The 20,089-nt window shown below is 42.5% G+C and overlaps 1 protein-coding gene across 1 annotated transcript; it reads right to left on the reverse strand.

The window, feature by feature from the left end:
• Positions 1-1,389: 1,389 nt before the first annotated feature.
• znf574 (zinc finger protein 574) lies at positions 1,390-19,276 on the reverse strand. Its single transcript, XM_068736316.1, has 10 exons — positions 19,232-19,276; positions 16,890-17,047; positions 10,649-11,831; positions 10,338-10,546; positions 9,834-10,013; positions 9,480-9,574; positions 7,498-7,592; positions 4,435-4,583; positions 3,878-4,165; positions 1,390-2,457 (listed from the first exon to the last, which is right to left on the reverse strand). Exons 1-10 carry the CDS (start codon positions 19,242-19,244, stop codon positions 1,834-1,836), a joined length of 2,994 nt encoding a protein of 997 aa, XP_068592417.1. The 5' UTR covers positions 19,245-19,276; the 3' UTR covers positions 1,390-1,833.
• Between the last annotated feature and the right edge of the window lie 813 nt (positions 19,277-20,089).

Consider the following 20,089-nt stretch of genomic DNA (forward strand, 5'->3'; position numbering starts at 1 on the left):
GTAAGTTGTCAGTGACATTAAAAATATTTCCTGTCAACTGAAGGTTGTCGTTCTTTTACCAAAAGGTGTCCTTAAAATTATTAAAAAAAAAGATTCACTGGTGTCAAGGTCCTTACCCTTGCCGACTACTGTTACTTGCAACATGGTTACATCATGATATAACGTACAAATCACACTTAAATAAAAATAATTTAGGCACAGTTGTAAAGTGCATAGAAATCTGGTTTTCAAGATTTTCTGGTTTAAAAAAATTCAGATTTTGTTTATCCGTGCTCATCACCGATCCAGAACCCAAAAATAAACAAGAGCACACAGTCTGAGCTAAGGCATAAACACAGTCAGAATACACTTCTGTAAAGCAAATAGATCATTATACTTCAGGCAGGCTGCTTCCCGAGAGCATACAAGTCTCATGATTTCACCTCCAGCATCAACAACTTCCTTACACATCTGTGTGTTTGTCGAGTGTTTTCAGTTTCAATGTTTGTCAGCATGTATGATAAATGGCACTCCAGCAGAATATCAGCGCTCAAGATGTTCTAGGAGGGAGAAAAGAAGCATGTATTTATCGACTGGTTGCCTGTTGACTCTCTCAGAAAAGCATTGAACAGCAGCTAGATTCTCGGCACTGGCTTCTTTCTGCTCCCGAGGATCCCTCTATGTTTTCTGATATGCTACTCACACTCTGCAGGAACGCTGCTATTTCCCCATTTCAGTACCCCGCGAAATCATCAGCATTTCTCTCTCCATGACATGAAAACAAACTAAGACAGATTGCCTGTGTGTGTGTGTGTGTGTGTGTGTGTGTGTGTGTGTGTGGTTTCAAACCCCCCTGTCAGCAATCACTGGGTGGGAGACAGCCATAAACTGTGCTTTGGAAGCCTTTAATGGCCGAGTGCAGCGCTGGCAGAACTTATATCATATTATGCCCCTTCCCATTTAGACACAAATGGGATCATTATTTTTGATAACTATACAGCAAGTGGAGGATAATTTCATTGCTCTACTTGCCACTGCATAATGCTGCACTTCAGCTAAATCATCATATATCTTGCCTTATCCTTGTTATCATTGTATTTAATTACAGCACAAAACCAATCAATAACACAACGCTCTATAAATTATCGGAACACGGGGGTTGATCCATAAACACGTTCCTACTTCATTCTGCCTTTCAGTAACATTAGTGCATGTGACGGAGAAACAAAGCGGTTTGAATTGCTGTCCGCTCACTTGTCTGTAAATTTCTCAGTAGAAGACCTCATACCGTTTGTCAAAAGGCACAAGTGTCCATTTACAGCAGGGCCTATAAAAACCATCCCAGCTGACGGGATGGAGGTAATGCCCCTCGTGTCACGCATCCTATAAATTGATGGACGCTCACAAGTGTGAAAGCTGAAGCGTTTTATTATAAAGAAAGCAGAAGACATTTCAGGGGTCGCCACTTCTCTTCCCCTAATAAATAGGGGCTGTAAATACACATCTGTATATACATATATAATCAAAAGGCCAATTTAACAATCTGTTTGTTAATTTAAAGGTACATTCTGTTCCCCCGAGCATTTCATGTGTGTATGAACCTTTTCTGAACAAGTTTATCCAATTTTATTCTCAAGAAAAGTTGTATAATTGTATTACTTATTATGCAGCATGGAATTTTTGTTGAACCTGGCTTAGAAACCTATCAAACTATATATATATATTTATAAAAAGGTAATAACTCAATATGCTTCAATTATCAAACTTTTGACTCGAACTGTCTTGATTCTCAACTAGTCGCTCTAGTTGTTCTCTACCGTGTTGCCATTTCCACAATAGTTTTTAATCCTCCATTTATACGGTCTCCTCCACAATGAACTCGATGGCGTGATGTGATGGTGACTGGTTCGTCTCCACCATGGTGATTTCATTTCCATCCATGGTGATCGTGGGAACATTAATGCCCTGAGCTCCCAGAACAGAGGAGGGCAGGATGACGACCTGCGAGGTGCCGTCCAAGCCAGTGAACTGATCGGACGGGATCATGACCGTGTCGGCGCCTCCTTCGGTCCCCTGCAGTACGTAGATGGTCTGCACCGAGCCAGAATCTATCTCCCCAGTGGCGGCCAGAGAGGACAGCACCTTGGCCCCCTCCAGCACCTTCTGGACGTGGGCGGCCTCGGCGTCCTGTGCCGCCTGCTCGGCGCCCTGTGCCGCCTGCTCGGCGCTGTCCATGGGCAGGTCTCCGTGCAGCCGGATGTGTTTGTCCAGGTTGGAGCGAGAGCGGAAGGCCGCCGGGCAGTGGGGACAGGGGTAGGGTTTCTCCCCACTGTGGGTGCGGGCGTGCTCGGTGAGCCGGGCGGCCACGCTGAAACTCTTGCCGCAAATCCAGCAGCAGAAAGGGCGGAGGCCGCTGTGGATGCGCTCATGGTCCTGCAGATGGGGCAGCTGGCGGAAGCGCTTGCCACATGTGGCGCACTGGTGGAGGAGAATGGGGGACAGAGGAAAAGTGTTTAAAACATAGAAAAGGTAAGGAGGTGTCAAGAAAGTACAGTTCTGTTCACAACCGTGCCAGTGTACAAAACTCTACTACAACTAGTATTATTCTAGAGAGGCAGCATTTCTGGCTGAGCAGGGGGGGTGGTGGGTGTCAGATACAAAGGAATAAAAAGAACACAAGTGTGTTTCACAATTTCTTTCATAACCTATTAATCCCCTGATTATTTTCAGACAATCAGTTAGCTGTTTGCTCTATAAATCATCAGAGGGCGGTTAAAAAATTACAATTTCCTAGCGAATATTTACATTTAAGAAGCTGGAACCAGACAATAGTTTGCATTTTTGCTTGATAAATGACTAACAATTATCAGAGTATCTGCGGGCTAATATCTGTTAACCGACAGTTAATCTGTTAACCGATTAATTGATTCATCGTTGCAGCTCTCCAAGTGTGTAAGTGATAGTGTGATCAACTACACAGTGGACACCAGAGAGAAAACATTGTCTCTCTGCTTTGTACCACCTGAGTGCAGACAATGAACTTCAACCAGATAGTAGATTAAACCTGAGGCTCTACACAAGAAAGACTTTGTTGTGCTTTGCTTTGATTCCCACTGGGGACACTCAGATTGAATCTGTAACCCCCGTTGTCAGTTTTGCAGCGTCAGTATCTCTGTGAGATATACTCTAATGAAATCACCTTTCCAGATGGTTTGCACTTCCTATACTTGGTAAATAAATATAGCTATTCCTCCAGGAACACACATAATATTTCATTAAAATGAAAATGAATTACCATAATGCTTGAACATATGTCCATAGCATGCCTGATAGATGCGGCTCAAAGCAAAGCCACAAAAGTGAAATCTTTTTCTAGAGTCGGATGTGCTGTGGTGGGCTTGGGTGTGTCTATAGTTGATGTCCTGCCTCGTCACCAGAGCAACAGAGCAAGAATCCCAGAATAGTAACAGACACGGGGGGGGGGGGGGGGGGCTGACGGGCCTTAACTCAGCCCTGTCATTAATCACAGGTACACAGGGAGGGAGGAAACACCCACAGGACACACACTGCACATATGACCATGGTCCACAACCGGAAAGAGGGCCACAGCCATGACCAGAAGTGACCATGGGGGTGAAGAAGTGCTGGATGTCAATTTGAAATACGGGCGTTAACGGGTTTGAAAGCGTTTTATAAGAAAAAAGACAAAATGTGATTCAGAAAGCTGAGAGATATTCCCTTTTTATACACGCACGCACGCACGCACGCACGCACGCACGCACGCACGCACGCACGCACGCACACACACACACACACACACACACACACACACACACACACACACACACACACACACACACACACACACACACACACACACACACACTATCCTTCTTACCTCAAAGGGCCTCTCATCGGTGTGTGTCCTCATGTGAACATTAAAGGTGGAATTGTAGGAAAACTCCTTGTGGCAAATCTGACAGCGAAAGCGCGGTCGGTTTTTGGACTTGCCGAGCGTGCCCTGGAAATGGGCCAGCACGTGGTCCTCCAGGGTACTGTTGGAGGTAAATCGGCGGCGGCAAGGCCTCACCGGACACTTGAGGGGCGTCTGCCCTGTGTGGGATAACCGATGGAGGTCGAGGCCCTCCTGGGTCATGCAACGGTGGCCGCATAGGTCACACTCGACCTGAAAGAGGAGACGGAGAATGAACAGAGGAGGGGCAATTAATGAAAAGAGAAAAGGTCTGTGTCTCTATGGGCTGACGTAATTATGACGTCACACAACCGGGGACCTTTGTTACATCACCCCCCCAATGCTAACCCCAATTTCTTTCCACCTGGACTGGCAGAATGCCGAAACTGTGTGTGTGAACTAGTTTCATCCAAATTTGGCTCTTAGGATTTAGCAATCCCTCACACTATGAATATCTTTGTTTATTTTGCTGTGTTCCCAACCTGTCCGGTGCATCGTCCCCGGCCTTGACCCCGTCCACGACCCGTGTTCTTGTCCTCCTCTGTGGAAGGGCAACGCTGCATGTGGATTTCCAGCACCGACTGGTTCACAAACTGGGTCGAACAGTGGTGACACGTCGCCGGCTGCTTGTCTGCAATAGAACAGCGTCAGGTTTTAGGCAGACGGTCATACTCTGTCATCATACTGCAAAGAGCTTCCCTGTCACGGTGATATCTGATGGTGGATTTGAGCTTGTTTGCGAGCCGTCGCTCTAACGATTCTGCTTTGAAAAAAGGCTGATTAATGAGTTTGTCAATTTTCAGAATCTTAAATCAAACAAATGTTATTACTGATAGTCAAATCATCATTATTTAAGTCATTAATCAATCAAAACATTAGCTGGTTCTAGCTTTTCAAACGTGATGATTTGCTGCTCTGTTTTATATAATACAATGGAAAGCACTCATAGTGATCACGGTTACAGCAATCAGCTGCTTAAATATAGATAAAAAAATATTTGTATTAGGGCTGCTGGATATGAGGAAATTATGCAATATACAATGATGTTGTTGAATATTGCTATAACATTATTACTTGCAATAAACAGAGCGATATTTATGTGTAATCAGCTCTGTCTTTCTGCTTTTTATATTTAAAACTACTTTTTATTTTCCTTTACTCCAATGATTCTTTTCCTCGTTGTAACCCGTCTGCTCTTAGCTGGCTACCTGAGGCTAGTGTTGCAAGCACATGGAAATCATGACGGAAACAAAAACTCATTTATTTTCTCTTATTGAATAACGTGGTCTCCTCGAAGCTTATGACAAACCAACGAGATGTTCCTCAGGCTACCATGTGTAGTCTACTCCAACAACAAGAAAGAGTCACGGCTGCTAGAGATGGAGACAGAGAGCGAATGCGTACAGGGACACATACTGCAGTGGGCCTACAGGAAGCTATATTTTATATACAGTACAGTACGGTATTAAAATGTCCCAATCTGGTTCCTGTCAGATTAGAACTGCATTTTTATTTAGTAAAAAACAGACATCCCACCGTTGCAATTTTCTTGGCCGATTCAGATTTTCCTTCTTTCTAAGAATTACTGAACTAAAATAAATAGTATTTACATATCAGAGCAGAATATTCTATACTGTGTGTAGGCCTACTATAGTCAACTATTTATACATCTAAAACTATGTATTTATTCAGGGAGAGACCCTGTGCTGTTGGCAAAAGATTTCGGTCATTGCTATTTAGCAAAACTGCGGTTGAGCCTGTCTGCAGGTGGCCTTGTGAGCCATCATGCTGATGTGACCGGCTCAGAATCGCCTACATCTGAGACTCTGACCTATTGTCATTAGGATTTCTGTCCCGCCTGCTCCTGTCCTGTCCGAGTCACGCCATTAAAAGGTGAAATTGAGTTCCAATGTACTGGAATCCCATTAATATCCGCCTTTAGATTGAATTATACACAGTACAGTAATTTCATTTGTGAAGCACTGTAATTAGAAAAGCATTTGAAACAGTTGTACTGTACCAGAGAGTGAATCAAATTCAGTACATTTTGAATCTGTCCGTTTCATTACTTTATAATCATGTAATGAATATATAATTTACAAATAGATCAAATACAAATAGAGCAATTAGACTATGTATGAAAAATGTTGTTATAATAGTCATAAGCTCGTAGTATCAATTTGACCCGGACAGACGTGATCACTCCAGGTGGTTTCCACTGTAAATAAAATTGTTTTTGTTGGACTGACAAAAGGTCAGGCATGTCTTTTCACATTTTCCACAGACAAATCAAATCAATATTGACAGATTAATCAATAATTATTTGCAGAACTGCAACTAAACATTATTCTCATTATAAATTGATCTTGCAGATTACTCTCTCAATTAACCGATTAATCATTTGATCTAGAAAATGTCAGAACAAATTTCCCAGGGTGATGGTGACATTGGCTTTTTTTTCCAAATCATATAAATATTCAATTTACATATCTATTTAAGTACAGTAAGCAGCCGATCCTCACAACTGAGATCCCAGAACCAGCAAATATTTGTCATTTTCACGTCATTAAAGTGAATAATCAATAGTTAAAAGTGTTGCAGATTATGTTCCTGTCAATTGGCTGATCAATTAATCTGCTCATCGTTTCAGCTGTGATCAGCTGGTGCCCTAGTTGGATATTGGCAAAGCCAACCACACTCTCACGGCGTTGCTCTTGAGAAGCTGGCTGGGAAATCGCTTACACTGATGGTTCATCAGTGAGTCTATAGGTTGTCGAGCCAACGTCTTGCAATCTGCTAACCATCTGTAGCGTCTATCCCAGTAAAGAGCATCCCACTCCGCTCCCCACTGGGACCCTCTAATTAAACCTTTAATAAGGACAGGCTCAGCCCATGGCCCCGGACTGATCAATGGATCAATCTCTCCCATCTTCTCTCTCAGAGGAGCGTCGTACCTCTGACCCCCGCGGCACGCTGACTCCTCAAGCTTTACTAATGAGGTTTACCGTGCCAGGCCCCCCCCTCTCTGATTAAGATGAAGAGTCAACATGTTGACCCAATTCATTTACCTCCATCTTCCTCCCTCCTGCGTTCCATATGGGATGCAAATCAATGGAAAGTCATTGACTTAATGCATCAGAGGAACAAAACACATATGACATAGATGTATGTTTATAAATAAAACAAGATGGGCCACCCGGGCAGGCTGATGGGGTCATTTATCGCCTATGCATTAATCAATTCACAGCATGCTGTACCGATAAGATAAAAACATCTAAATTAGGTTTCCATTACAAGCAGGCAAAAGGGCTTGTATATAATTTCTTGATCTGTTTGCCACTTAGGTCTAATAGAAATGGTCACACAGTGAAAGGATGTGACATACTGTCTGTGACAGTAACAGCTGAATAAAAGAGATGTTGAATAATGGAGGAAAATACTGCAGCCCAGATGACTGCAGTTTAAATCAGCTTTAGGTTGCTCCTGCTAACCATAAAAATATAGGGGTGAACAACATTATGCCCGGCTGAGCCCTGACCCCTCACCTTGGTGAGTGAGCGAGTGCAGATCCAGTTCTCTCCGCCGTTTGAAGGCCTCTCCACATTCGTGGCAAGGGAATGGATGGCTGGTGTGGAGCAGTCTGTTTAAAACACAAAAACATATTCACATAAGAGCTTTAATCCTCAAGCAGATTATTGATAGGATACGTTTCAAACTTGTTCTATCCTGCAAAAGGAATAACACGGACATAGCTCCACGTAGGGAAATTGCACTGAATAAAGACTTAAAATGGCACAAACGAAAGACACATACAGCATGTAAAAAAGAAGTGGGGGAAAGTAATGTTTTGGTTTTAAGCTGCCACCCTTTATTTGACTTGTATGAGGATTACCAGTAAGTATGTGCTTAGCTGCGCTTCAGGTTAAATAAAGGGTATTAGCCGAGTGTATAACGGCTGGAGATTTAAATAAATAAATAAATGCAATAAACTGGGAGGAGTCCGAGTCAGGACATGAAAGACTATATTTATCCATTGCATAACGGTACACTGGATATAGCCTGAGGGGAGGAGAGAAGTGTTGGGATGTGTTCACCTAATGCTGCATCAGGCCTGCTTTCAGAGCAAACTAAATATACTGGTTCTCTGAGCAGCTTCTCAGAACAAACACGGATGATGTTGAAGTTTAGAGATCATGATGTTGCACTAGATATTGCAACACATATGCGTTTATGTGTTATCATTACTGCTGCAGTTGCAGCAAAAGACACGAGTCACTTAAGGTGAAGCAGGACGCTAGAGGTGATGTGGAAGGACCTCTCAATGCCCATAGAAGAGGCCAGGCCGTTTCTGTTCCCCCTTAAATAGACAAGAGAAATCAATATTTCAGGGACAGCTGACCCTGAGGCAGCTGGGAGGATTACATTTTCAGCCAGGGTCACCTCTTCTCCCAGCCAGATGTTCTTTAATGAGTAGGGGTGACACTGCACGCTCAGCATTATTAGTACAATGACTAGAGCTCAGAGACATGAATCTAAAACAATTTTGATAACTTATTTCCGTGACTTTGGAAATAAACAACAATCTGAAATATTCTTCAGTAAATGACGTATGTGTAAACTGCATCCGCTGATGAAGACTGTGACATGAAGTTGAAGGCTCTGGAAAAAGCTCTTAAGTGCCCTGTCAGTTGTGATTGTTGGGTTTTGGACTGTTTAGGACAAAATAATATATTTATTAGACCAATTAATGTTGATTTACCTAAAATATTATCTGCTGATTAACACTGTTTTCCAAAACACTGTTTGTTTGTGGGGGGTGGGGGGGTTCTGCTTTTGGCTCAGTACATACATCCAGCCAATCAATCAATCAATCAATCAATCAATCAATCAATCAATCAATCAATCAATCAATCAATCAATCAATCAATCAATCAAGCGCGCGCGCACACACACACACACACACACACACACACACACACACACACACACACACACACACACACACACACACACACACACACACACACACACACACAGTATGTCCTCTCCGCCTTGCTCAGCCAGGCAGGACAGCAGCAGGCTCCTCCTCCTCCCTGGGTTGTTATCGTTATCATCTTAATTTACTGGGCCTCTGTCTGTCAATCATATGTGGCTGAGGCTCAAGGGCAGGCAGACATCTCAGTCAGTTAGTGTGCTACACGGCTTTAAGGTCTTGCTCAGCAGTCAGACACGGCTCAACTACTACGGCTCTTGGCGAGGGTCGGCGTCAGGTTTATCTAAACCCTGTCCTGGGTTCTGTTTGGAACCGTAATTCTCATGTATTTACGCCGTAAACAGGGTTGTAACTGATTGGATATTGACAATCTTGCATGTATATGGAAATCCAGAGGTTTCAAGCTTTTAGAGTGTTGAATATGATGCACAGTATATAACGGAAGTTGTTAGATGGGTTGTGGTCTCTTCCTCCAACACTTCCACAAATACAGAAAGCGGAACATCTAATGCGATATTGTTGTTGTGTTATTACTTGTGATGGTTGAGCTGATCCTCCGTGTTGAACCGTGACGGGCAGTGAGGACAAGAGAAGAGATGAGCAGATCCCTCATTGTCCAACGTACACACCTGCAATGAGCAGTCAAGGTCAGTAGAAATAAGCAAAAGAAAAAAGGATTCCACTCCAAGTTATCTTCCAAAAATATTTGTATATGTTAGAAATTATTGTTAAAGTGTGACAAAAAATAACAGAATAAAAGATATCTCTCAGAATCATTTCAACATAACAAATGCTGATTAAAATGCTTTCATTTTACAAAATGATATACACAAGATTTTGTAATATTTGAGAGATGTTTTAGTAGAAACAAAATGGCAGAGACAGTACCGGTTTGCGTCCACGCTTGCGTCGCGGCTGTGTTGACATGTGGATGCGTTGGTGTCTCTTCAGGGTGGCCGCCTGCGAGAAGTTTTTGCCACAAACGTCGCAGCTGAAGGGTTTGTTGCCCGTGTGGCTCATGCTGTGGCGCAGCAGGCTCTGGGAGTTAGTGAAGGACTTTGTGCAAACCTTCACAGCAACAACAATCAGGATCAGAGCCAGAGTTGTATCAGCTAAACGTTTTTATGCAACTCTTTTTTTAAAAAGGAAAATAAATAAAAGTTGTATATGGCAAAAAAATTTCAAATCCTAATTTTTGAAAACAATCTCCATTGTGCAGAGAAACTGTCAAATATAATGAGGTCGGAGGTTCAAGATTGTGTTTGACTCAAACCTGAAACACTTCAAAAGCATTACATCATCTCGACAATGTCTGCTGCGTGACGAAAGTGACATTTCCAGCAAATACAATTATCCCCCAGACATAAGAAAAGGACAGATTTTGATTGGCACCTTGCACGTGAAGAGCTTTTCTCCGGTGTGGCTAAAGACGTGGGTGCGGAGGAAGACGCGCCGGGTAAAGGTTTTGCCGCAGTAGGGGCACACATGGGGTAGTGGGGTGCGGGCCCAGTCCTGCAGCAGCTTGGCAGGTGGAGGGTGGTTGGTGTTGTCCGAGTCTGCTGCAGTGCTGCCCTCCGATTCCTCTTTGATGCCCTTGTTTCCTGACAACACACAAAACAACAGTTCATTCAGGACCAAAAAATCCTGCGACAAATGCACTGTTTTTCCCAAATTGGCTTTTAATATGAATATGTTTCACTTACCGGCACTACTGCCGCTCAGGATCCTGAAAGAGGGCCGACCTCTCTTAGCTAGCGGTGAATCTGGTTCACTAGCAGTGGTGTGCGGGGAAAGCAGCCGCTTTGAGCTCTGTGGGGCGTCCTGAGGCTTAGCTGCTTCATCACCAGTTTCAGCTCCTTCCACTACCTCTGTCCCCGATGTGAAGCGATGCTGCCGCCGATGGTACAGGTACTGGGTGGTGTTCATGAAGCTCTCGTCACAATGAGGACAACAGTGTAGCGGCTCCTTTAGGCCGTGCTTCTGCTTACGATGGGTGCCCAGCCCTCCCTCGTCACTGAAGCTCTCCCCACACTGGGTGCACATGAACAACTCGGGCTGTGTGAAACTGGAGGCAACACCAGTGGTAGGGGGAGTGGAGGGAGTGGCGTCCTGGCCCGGCTCGTCGGTCCCGTTGCTCTGAGTACAAACTTGCTCAGAGTTCTCCTCGGGGACCTCGACCAGCCTTTCCTCATCTTTCTGCCGGTGTTGCTTGCGGTGGTAGAGAAAAAGTGTGGTGTTTAGAAAGCTTTCCCCGCACACGGAGCAGCGGTGCAGAGCTTCCTCAAAGCCATGTTGGGTCTTGCGGTGGGCCACTAGTTCAGACACCAGGCCAAAGCAAGAGCCACAGTCCACACACAGGAGCACTGGTTCAGGCTTGGGCTTTTTGTTGGTCCCTCTCCTCCTGGGAGACCACTCCTCTTGATTGGAGGTTGAGGCCTCCGCCACCTCAGAAACCGGAGGATCAGAGCTCTGAACTGAAGAGGTCTCTGCAATCTGCTGCCTCTCTTCCACTGCTTCGGCAGTCTCCACTTGTTCAGGTTGAAGATTTTCAGTAATTTCGCTCTTCGAGAGAGCAGAATCCTCTGGGTTTAAAGTTAAATTGGAGCTCTGAGCTGAAGCGGTCTCTGGCTCAGGTTGCGAATCAGGGTTCGACTTCCTCCCAGAGGCGGACTGCTGACATGTCTCTTCTTTACGGTGTTGCTGCCAAAGGTCCAGGCTCTTGAAAAGCTCATCACAGTCCCCACATTGGTAGAGGATTCTGGGCTGGTCTGATGTCACATCTGCACTGACTGCAGCCTGCTTGAGAACAGGTTGCACCGAGGAGTCTCCTGCTTGGACTTCAATCTGTGGGACTGTTACTGTCTTTGATATATTTATGACCTGTTGCTGCAAAGACAAGGGGAGGACAAAAAAAGAGGAAATTGGAGATTAGATTCTCTTTAATGTTTCAGTTGTTTCTGTGCACAAAGAAAATTACTCAAGTAAACCTGCAGTGTTTTGTTTTAATTTCATTATCTCTGGCAGATGAGGGATGAGAATTCAGTGTTGGGTTACTGAGGTCAATGAGAGCAGCATGTGTTTAGAGCCAAGGTTGCTCTGAGAGCTCCAGACAGCCAAGATAAGGCCTCAGCCTGGCTGATAACTATCAAAAGGCCCATCGGGGTTAAACGGGTCACTCCACTGGGTTTTACATTTGCTCCCTCAGTCTATTTGGACGATAAAAACAGAACATCAAGGTTGAGGTTAAAGACGTCTGAAACTGTCTCAATTACAACAGTTCAATACATCTCTCGCATAATGCAATGATTTATGGGCCTAAGTTTTAGCATTCTATTCATGTAAAGACTTGATGTGGTCCGGCTGATTCAATAGCATTTTTTTTTTACTTTTATAAATACAGATAGCATGTTAACACCAGGTGTAAATGAGGTCATAGCCTGTAGCCATTGGTCTGCCGAGTGTGGTTTTCGTATTTGTGCTCTTGCGTCAGTCTTTAAATGATAAGACAGATGTGTCTGGGCTAGCTGGTTAGTAGTTATCTCATTTCTGCCCCTTTAGATATAAACCAATAAATAAACTATAACACTTACACGGACCTTACCGCCCCCGGTTAGTGGCACAGTAAATAGTAATAGACAATTTAAAGAAATAACAATGTGCCGTTTTAGTTTTTGTTTGCATTAGTTGTTTTTTGTTACAGCTGCTTTCTTTGGAGAGCATCCTCAATTTCTTGGAAACACAGGGCATATCTTTTATTAAGGTGGTTTGTCGAATCTAAATCAGGTTCTGACAAACTGCTTTATTTTTTATCAACATCACTAAAGCCTGCCATGGAGCAGAAAGTCAGAATTAGCAAAAATCAGAGAAAGTAGTTTTTAGTAGAGTGAAATTGTACTTTTTTTCAAAAGGCAAACAAAAAATCTATTTATTCTGCCCTTTGTGATAAGTTTTGAACATTATTTGTTTCTTCATATTGTGATTAATACTAAAAAAAGCAACCGTCGCATATATAGTCGGACAAAATAGTGAGCGATTAATATCATATTCATGTTTTTTTTTTTACTACAGTCAAAATGGGAATTACTTGAATGGGAAACACTTAAAAGAGACAAGACTCCCGTCTTACAAGCAGTGTTTCCCATTGATTACACAGATTTTACATTTGTAAAAATCTGTGCTCATTTCCTGCGCAGTGACCAGCTGTAGCTCACAGCTCCGGCCGTGTCAGCGTTACAGCACAAAAGTAAACTCATTATGCATAATGACCCATTTCAAATAACATATTTACGATAGGCCTTTATCATAGAATAATTACTGATGCATTGATGTGTTCATGACTTTAATGTGGCAGCTGGTAACGCTGGAGCTAATTTGAATGACTTTAAATACATCATATTATTTGTTGATTTATATTTTGTTTTGGAGTAGCCTAAATATGCATTCCACCACTGCTAGACCAAGAGCAGAAACACGGTTTACAAGAGCACAAAGTCCATCACAGATCTGGCCTCTTAATGCTCTCAAAGTGCACCAGATTGAAGCATTTAACTTGAAAATGTACAAAATGTTTTTCTGGGGGAGCATGCCCCCGGAGCCCTCGTAGAGGGTCCAATATCAACACTGAACATTTGGACAATGAAATGCTGAATAAACGGGCCATGGCAAGTTTTTCTTGGTGCAGAACACGACGTCAAAGCTCTCTATGTATTTTATATAGGTTGTAGCATTTATCCACTGCTTACATTTTGCTGTTAATTACAATTAATGAAACGGCAGACACGAGTCCCATAATATAAATCGGCCTCTTGTTTAAAACAGACTTAACTATATCAGCCAGACAGCGATGCAAGCAGCTGGCCAGTGCACTAAGAGTGAAAAACACTTCAGATAATTGAAGGTCTAACAACACTTGAGCATGCAGTTGAGTTATTACACTTTTCAGAATAAAAATATTTAAGCTTTTAGAGGGCAGCTCAAGTGAATTTGATGAACAAATTACACTTATTTAACTACTCTTACTCCTATTACTCTCATTATTGATAGATTTGAATGGTGCCACATGTGAAGTAAACCAGATTAAGCAAAGTGGGGCCCAGGAAGTCATAAGGTCCCCAGCTTTCATAGTGTTTGTCCTGCTGATTCCTCCATGTGAAAGCCAATGAGCGATCCATCAGGAGAAAGGGTGCCGCTGACAGATGCATTTCTCATGCTCCCCCCCACCCCCCCGGCGACTCAGGATGCAATTTGTCTGTCATGAGTGTCACTGTGCTTTATGGACGCGTGTTGAAGACTGTAAGGATGGAAGTTCGGGCACGAGTTCATGCAGCCGTGCCCGACTGCCAAACTGGTGCCAACGACTGCTTTTAAACCTGAGGGGCTTTCTGAAGCCGTCATGAGGAAGCCAAAAGAAAAGAAGAAAAAAAAAAAAAAAAAAAATGCCACAGAGACTCAGCTCAATGTGTCAAAGTTAAATGGAGTAACTCGCCCCGTTATACAACTCTACAACTCTGCAATTCAAATAGCGTCTTCGCAGAACTCAAATTAAATACGGCGCATCATTGTGATGAAATTCATCCTAAAAGAATATATTACAAACAGGACACATGAAGCAAAAAATCCACTTTAAACCAAAACAATATAACTACAACTGAATTCACATACAGAAGCACACAGTTAGTACACAGAGGGAAAACACAAAAAAATGACGATTATCATGAAAACTAGTTGTTCTAAAACTAAATGGATATGATCGACTGTGTGTGTTTAAAATACGTGCTCCATTCATAGAAAAGCCGCTGCATATCAAAACTAGAGTTACCGCCTCCCAGTTGTAACCCTTCACCAACCAGTCAAGTTGCAGCGTACAGCCATGACTGTCCAAAATGCCATCACTTAATAACTTTATCCGAGCAGACATTTGTGTAAAATTGTCATTATTACCATATGGATTTTTGAGTTATGGCCAATGAATTGTATTTGTGAAGTCACGGGGAACACCAAATTCTATTCAATTCATTCTTGAGTCCCGGTGGACTCTAGCGCAAAATGTGAAGAAATTCCCACCAGGCGTTCCTGAGACACGGCTTCATGAGAACGGAAGTACAGACAAGCGTACAACCCTGAAACACAACTCCTCCAGCCAAGGCTGCAGACAGGCATGAAAAGTTACTCCCTAAACTAAGAGTGTGCTACCAACGGGCGATCAAAATATTTTGGCTTCTATTTTAGGGAGCCGTCATGCCGCTGAGCACAACCCTGAAGCATTTATGAAATTAATAACCAAAGTGCATTACTGGCTTATTTCTTTTTTTGAACTATGTCGCCATTGTACTGTATCATATTACCAAAAACAACCTCTCCATTAAGCTGCAAACTGTATGCTCTGATTCAACAAATTATTGTGAACACCAACACTTTCAGAACAGAGCTCAACCAACAGCACTGATATGTATGATGTATGCCAGATCTGAACTCATTTCAAGATATAAAACATGCACCGACTAAAAAGCCAACACTCCATAATGAATCAACATTTAGCACTGCCACATGTTTGCCCGTTACACCTGTTTGCATCACTAGAGACTCGTTACTCTTGACACACAATGTGCTAATGTAATATTTTGCCAGTACCCTGGACAGAAAGCAGTTCCAGGTAGAACTTAAGTAACTGTTGAATAATCTGCAGGCTTTACGGGGTAAAAGGTCTGACAGATGTACTGGTGCAGAGTCTCAGTGACTGACATTCGTCTTGAATAAGTTTACCAGGATACGGTATGCGTACATGTTCCAGTAGCAAAAATAAAAAACAATTTAAAAAAGGGGGGGGGGGGGGGGGGGGGGGGGGGGGGGATCCAGCCTGCCAAACACATATGTATGTCAAGATAATTTTACAAATGTATGTTTGTTCAGTATTGCAATGACAATATGACTTGCAATAAATAAAAAAATATGCATAAACAGTATGCATATCATCCATACATTATGCATGTCAGCCAGCAGTTTATACATTCGACAAATTATGAAATACATAACTAACAGAGCTAAACAGTTAGACTACATACAGACAGCTTTTGTTTTAGCTTGTGTAGTCAAAGGTTACGCTGCGCCTGTACTTTATGAAGATAATAAAACAATAACGCGGAGGCTCTGTAGTCTACTTGTTTGTAACAAGTCGCTATTAGTCGAGCTAGCGAGCTGTGCTTGTGTAAAACAGCAGCAGTGAGGGACAGACTGCAGACAGAGCAGATTAAAAGATCATTTTTCTACAGGTTTACATCATGTTTATGCTTGTTGAACAGGTGTATTGATAAATATTGGCTTTATGATTGCTTAGGTGTTACTGTGCTTTGCTCACAGTAACAAGCGTAGCTGTCGTCAACTTGAGTAACAGCTAATCTAGTAGTGAATGCAGCATTAATCCCGGTACCATTTAATACCAGGTTTTGGTAACGATCCTAAAATAAAAGTATTTTTCTTATTCATGGTGTTTCAGATGTCTTTTGCGACGTGTTTATCACGCATTTTCATATTGCGATGATGATGAAAATACGAGTTATTGGTCAGCACTAATAAGCCCGATTACTATCTAACACAAAAAACAGCTATTGGTTGTTCTATGACTAATCATTACATCAGCGTACCCTTTAATATTAATACACAACCCCTCGAAATGAGACAATAAATCACGGCAAACAACTCGATGTTAAGTGCTCTGGCCAAGGTCACTGATACTATGATGAGTAGCAGAACATTGTCAATTTATTACTTAATTTATACTTGTCACTTCAATGTCATTCTCCAGGTCTGATTCAGAGGATTTTATGCAATCACACCTCTTTGTCGTTTCAGGCCACAATATTGATGTTCTTCGGTTCTGTAGGAGCAGCTAAAGATCCTGCATTCATTTGATAAAAAGGGGAAATTGTTGATGGTGTCGGTATTTACCCGAGTCTGTAGCAATGGAACTGTGACAGGGGCGGTTCCAGGTGTTTCCAGCTGTTCATCCTCGGCGGTGCACGTCAACTGGTGCTCGAGCACCTCTTCCAGGGTGTTGAACTCCTGGTAGCAGGGGAAGCACATGTACACCGACGAACTCTCCATGGCTGCCAAGGGATTAGAAATCAAAAACATTTCATAAGAAAGGCAGCAATGCAAAACTGATTTTTGGATAAAAGGTGAAACGGTTCACAAAACTCAGCATGCTTGGAATATGAAAGTAATATTCCGACGTGAGCCTTATATAGATGGCTACCCACTTGTGCATTACATTTGAAGTTAGGTTGTGAACATTGCCCTCTCCTGATGAAAAGAAGTGCCTGCATATATTATCAAGACAACAGCTTGGACACAAGCACCACAAGGCTAACCCTGGGGTTGCCAGGATGACTCACCATGCGCTGAGCCTGGGCTAATTGTTATTTTGACCATGCAGGTTGCTGCTCAGTGGAGACCTTGCCAAGTCCCTCTCTCTCTCTCTCTCTCTCTCTCTCTCTCTCTCTCTCTCTCTCTCTCTCTGCCATTTCATGGGCCAGGCAGACGTTTTGCTCCAACATCAATTAGATATGTGCTGTAATTGGACCCACTGGAAGTGCATGCTGCTGGTGAATGAAGCTAGCTATAATCAGACACAATTTCTGCAATCCTTCCCACCCACTAGACACCAGTCAGACCTCATACTGCACTAGTAAAGCTCTAGTTTGAAAAAAAAAAAAAAAAAGAGCCTCACTAATCAAAGAAATACAATGACAGACACACAGCAATACCTTTTAATAACATCAGTGTGACACACCTTCTAGTTGATCATCTTAACTGGCAGACAAGGCTGTGGCTTAAAGGATAAGGCTGGCGATATTCCATGTTTTTGTTTATTGTTGACAAATCCCATGACAAGACTAAAAACATTGCCATGTTAATCTGTCTCTCAATGCTTTACAACAGGTATTTGACACTCAGCCCCAAGCCCATATGTTCCTACTATAGATTGTTAAAATGTACACAGATGTATAGATTTAGATCCCAAAAAAGAAATTATGTAAAACAGCTGGACACTTTAGGTTTTAGGTTACAGCAGCAGGATGGTGTCCATGGGATCAACTTAAAAGAACTACAGTTACCACATTCACCGTAAAGAGATAACATGCCCCCCAGTGCAATATTTTTATACAGCTTTAAAGGTCTATGAGGCTTTATCGGGCATTTGAAATTCCCACATGGGCAGTACTTGTTAGTGTGATAAATCCATTGTTGGTTTTGGCCTTTGCTTGGGTTTTATTCGTGGTACAAAACATAAAGAATACAACCACATAATTTAAACCGTCAATTATGGAACAATAATGCCCCACTGCCCCCTGTTGGGATGATGGTCTAGTGGTTTGGTGGTCTGTGTCAGTTTGCATCTTTCTTCTCTGAAGAAACTATACTGTCCGCGTCCAGATGGTCAGATTCAAAGCAGTGGGTATGCAAGACTGCATCAACGTTAAATCATCAGATGTGTACTGGTCTGCATCTGCTAACACCTATTTAATTGCAAACACCTGTTGTAATTTGCTTTTTGCTCATCTATTACTGAGCCGAGTGGAGCTAACGTGTGTCTAAACGCCATGAATGTTAACGTTGATTGTATGACATGCATTGTGGAGGATAACATAATGTTGGCCAATACTTATGAGTATTTTCTACAGGGAACAGTGTCTGATATTGACAATAGACATTAGTCCTAGTTCATGCAATCCCCGGCTAACACCAAGCATCATGTTAGCTCCTTCGACCGGTTCGAGTAGGGGTTTGGTCTGGCTCGAGCTATCAAGGACGACAGCTGATCAGCGAGGCTATCGGTTAGCAGCTAGCTAGCTAAACTGTGTTATCTCTGTCCAGTACTGTGTCGCTAACATGCAACGATGGCCATTTTTCCGAGCAACATGGCTAACTGGTACCCCCAACGTGGTAGCTAGCTTTCTTGCTAGCTTGGAAAGCTAATACAACCGTCGGATCATTCCTTTGACGTCGGGCACAGAGGCCGACTTAGCCGGTGACTAAACCCCTTTTACCACTTGGACCAGTGGTGCTTACTTTCTGGTAACGTTACCAAGAAGGAGAAGAAGAAGAAAAGACCGAAGAAGGAGGGCGGGATACGCTTCTTCGGTGGTATAATGGCGGCGACAGACTAAAAGTTAACGTTAGCTGTCTCCCCCCGTTGAAAACCTCCATACATAAATATCAGTGTGGCATATGTCATCGAAAAAGTAGCATCCATATAAAATAAGTAAAATTAATTCAACATAACTCACCGCACTCAGACATTACCGGTCGAGGAAATAGGACAACAACTTCAGTTTTTTCTGCATGTTAGAAGGCTTCATCTGATTGGCTGTAAGGGTCACTTCATGAACCAATAGTTTTGTATTACACATAACACTGAGGGAGTTTGTAGTCCAAAAGCGCGCCAGTACTGCAGCAGAGTCTGTGCAGTCCAGTCACAGATCCTGATGAGCAGTATTAAGTACAATTTTGAGATACTAGGCTACTTTACTAGTGACTTTTAAGATTCATTTATTGGATTATTTGACAAGGGATCGTGCACAATAATAAAAACATTGCTGTAAATGCGCCAGAGTTAGCCAATAGGCTATTTTTCATCTGTAGTCCCAAGGCAGATGTTACAAAGTAAACCTAAAAACAGAATATAAGATCAAATTTACAAAGTTATGCAATACTGACCCTTTACAATGCGTGCACAAACAATGAAAGAAGTGAGAATATTATAAGTAGTATCATTCAGGAGACTACATTGTCAAGTAATAACAAGACATGCAACACAAAGGCTCTCAAATTCAACACACACAAAGCATGAAGGCACAACACATAGACATATTATAAAAATAGCTAAATAGCTGATGAATATAATATGATAATGTTTGAATATAATACTCTGAAAGAGGCCACTTAGCATAATTTAATTTAATACTGTGACTACATTTTACTGATAATACTTACATTAAGTGTGACAATCTCAAGTCACACCCTTTTAACGTGTGCTGTTTTTGTCTTTTCTCACCTAATTATCAGAAATAATAGTTTGACAAAACACTGCCTACTCAAGGTCCACTTAGGGGAGACGGGGGACCAGGGAGTGTTGTAACACTAGC

Source organism: Cebidichthys violaceus, unplaced genomic scaffold, assembly GCF_023349555.1.
Source record: "Cebidichthys violaceus isolate CVI_PGR_0920_01 unplaced genomic scaffold, fCebVio1.0.p SCAF_7, whole genome shotgun sequence".
Lineage (NCBI taxonomy): Eukaryota > Metazoa > Chordata > Actinopteri > Perciformes > Stichaeidae > Cebidichthys > Cebidichthys violaceus.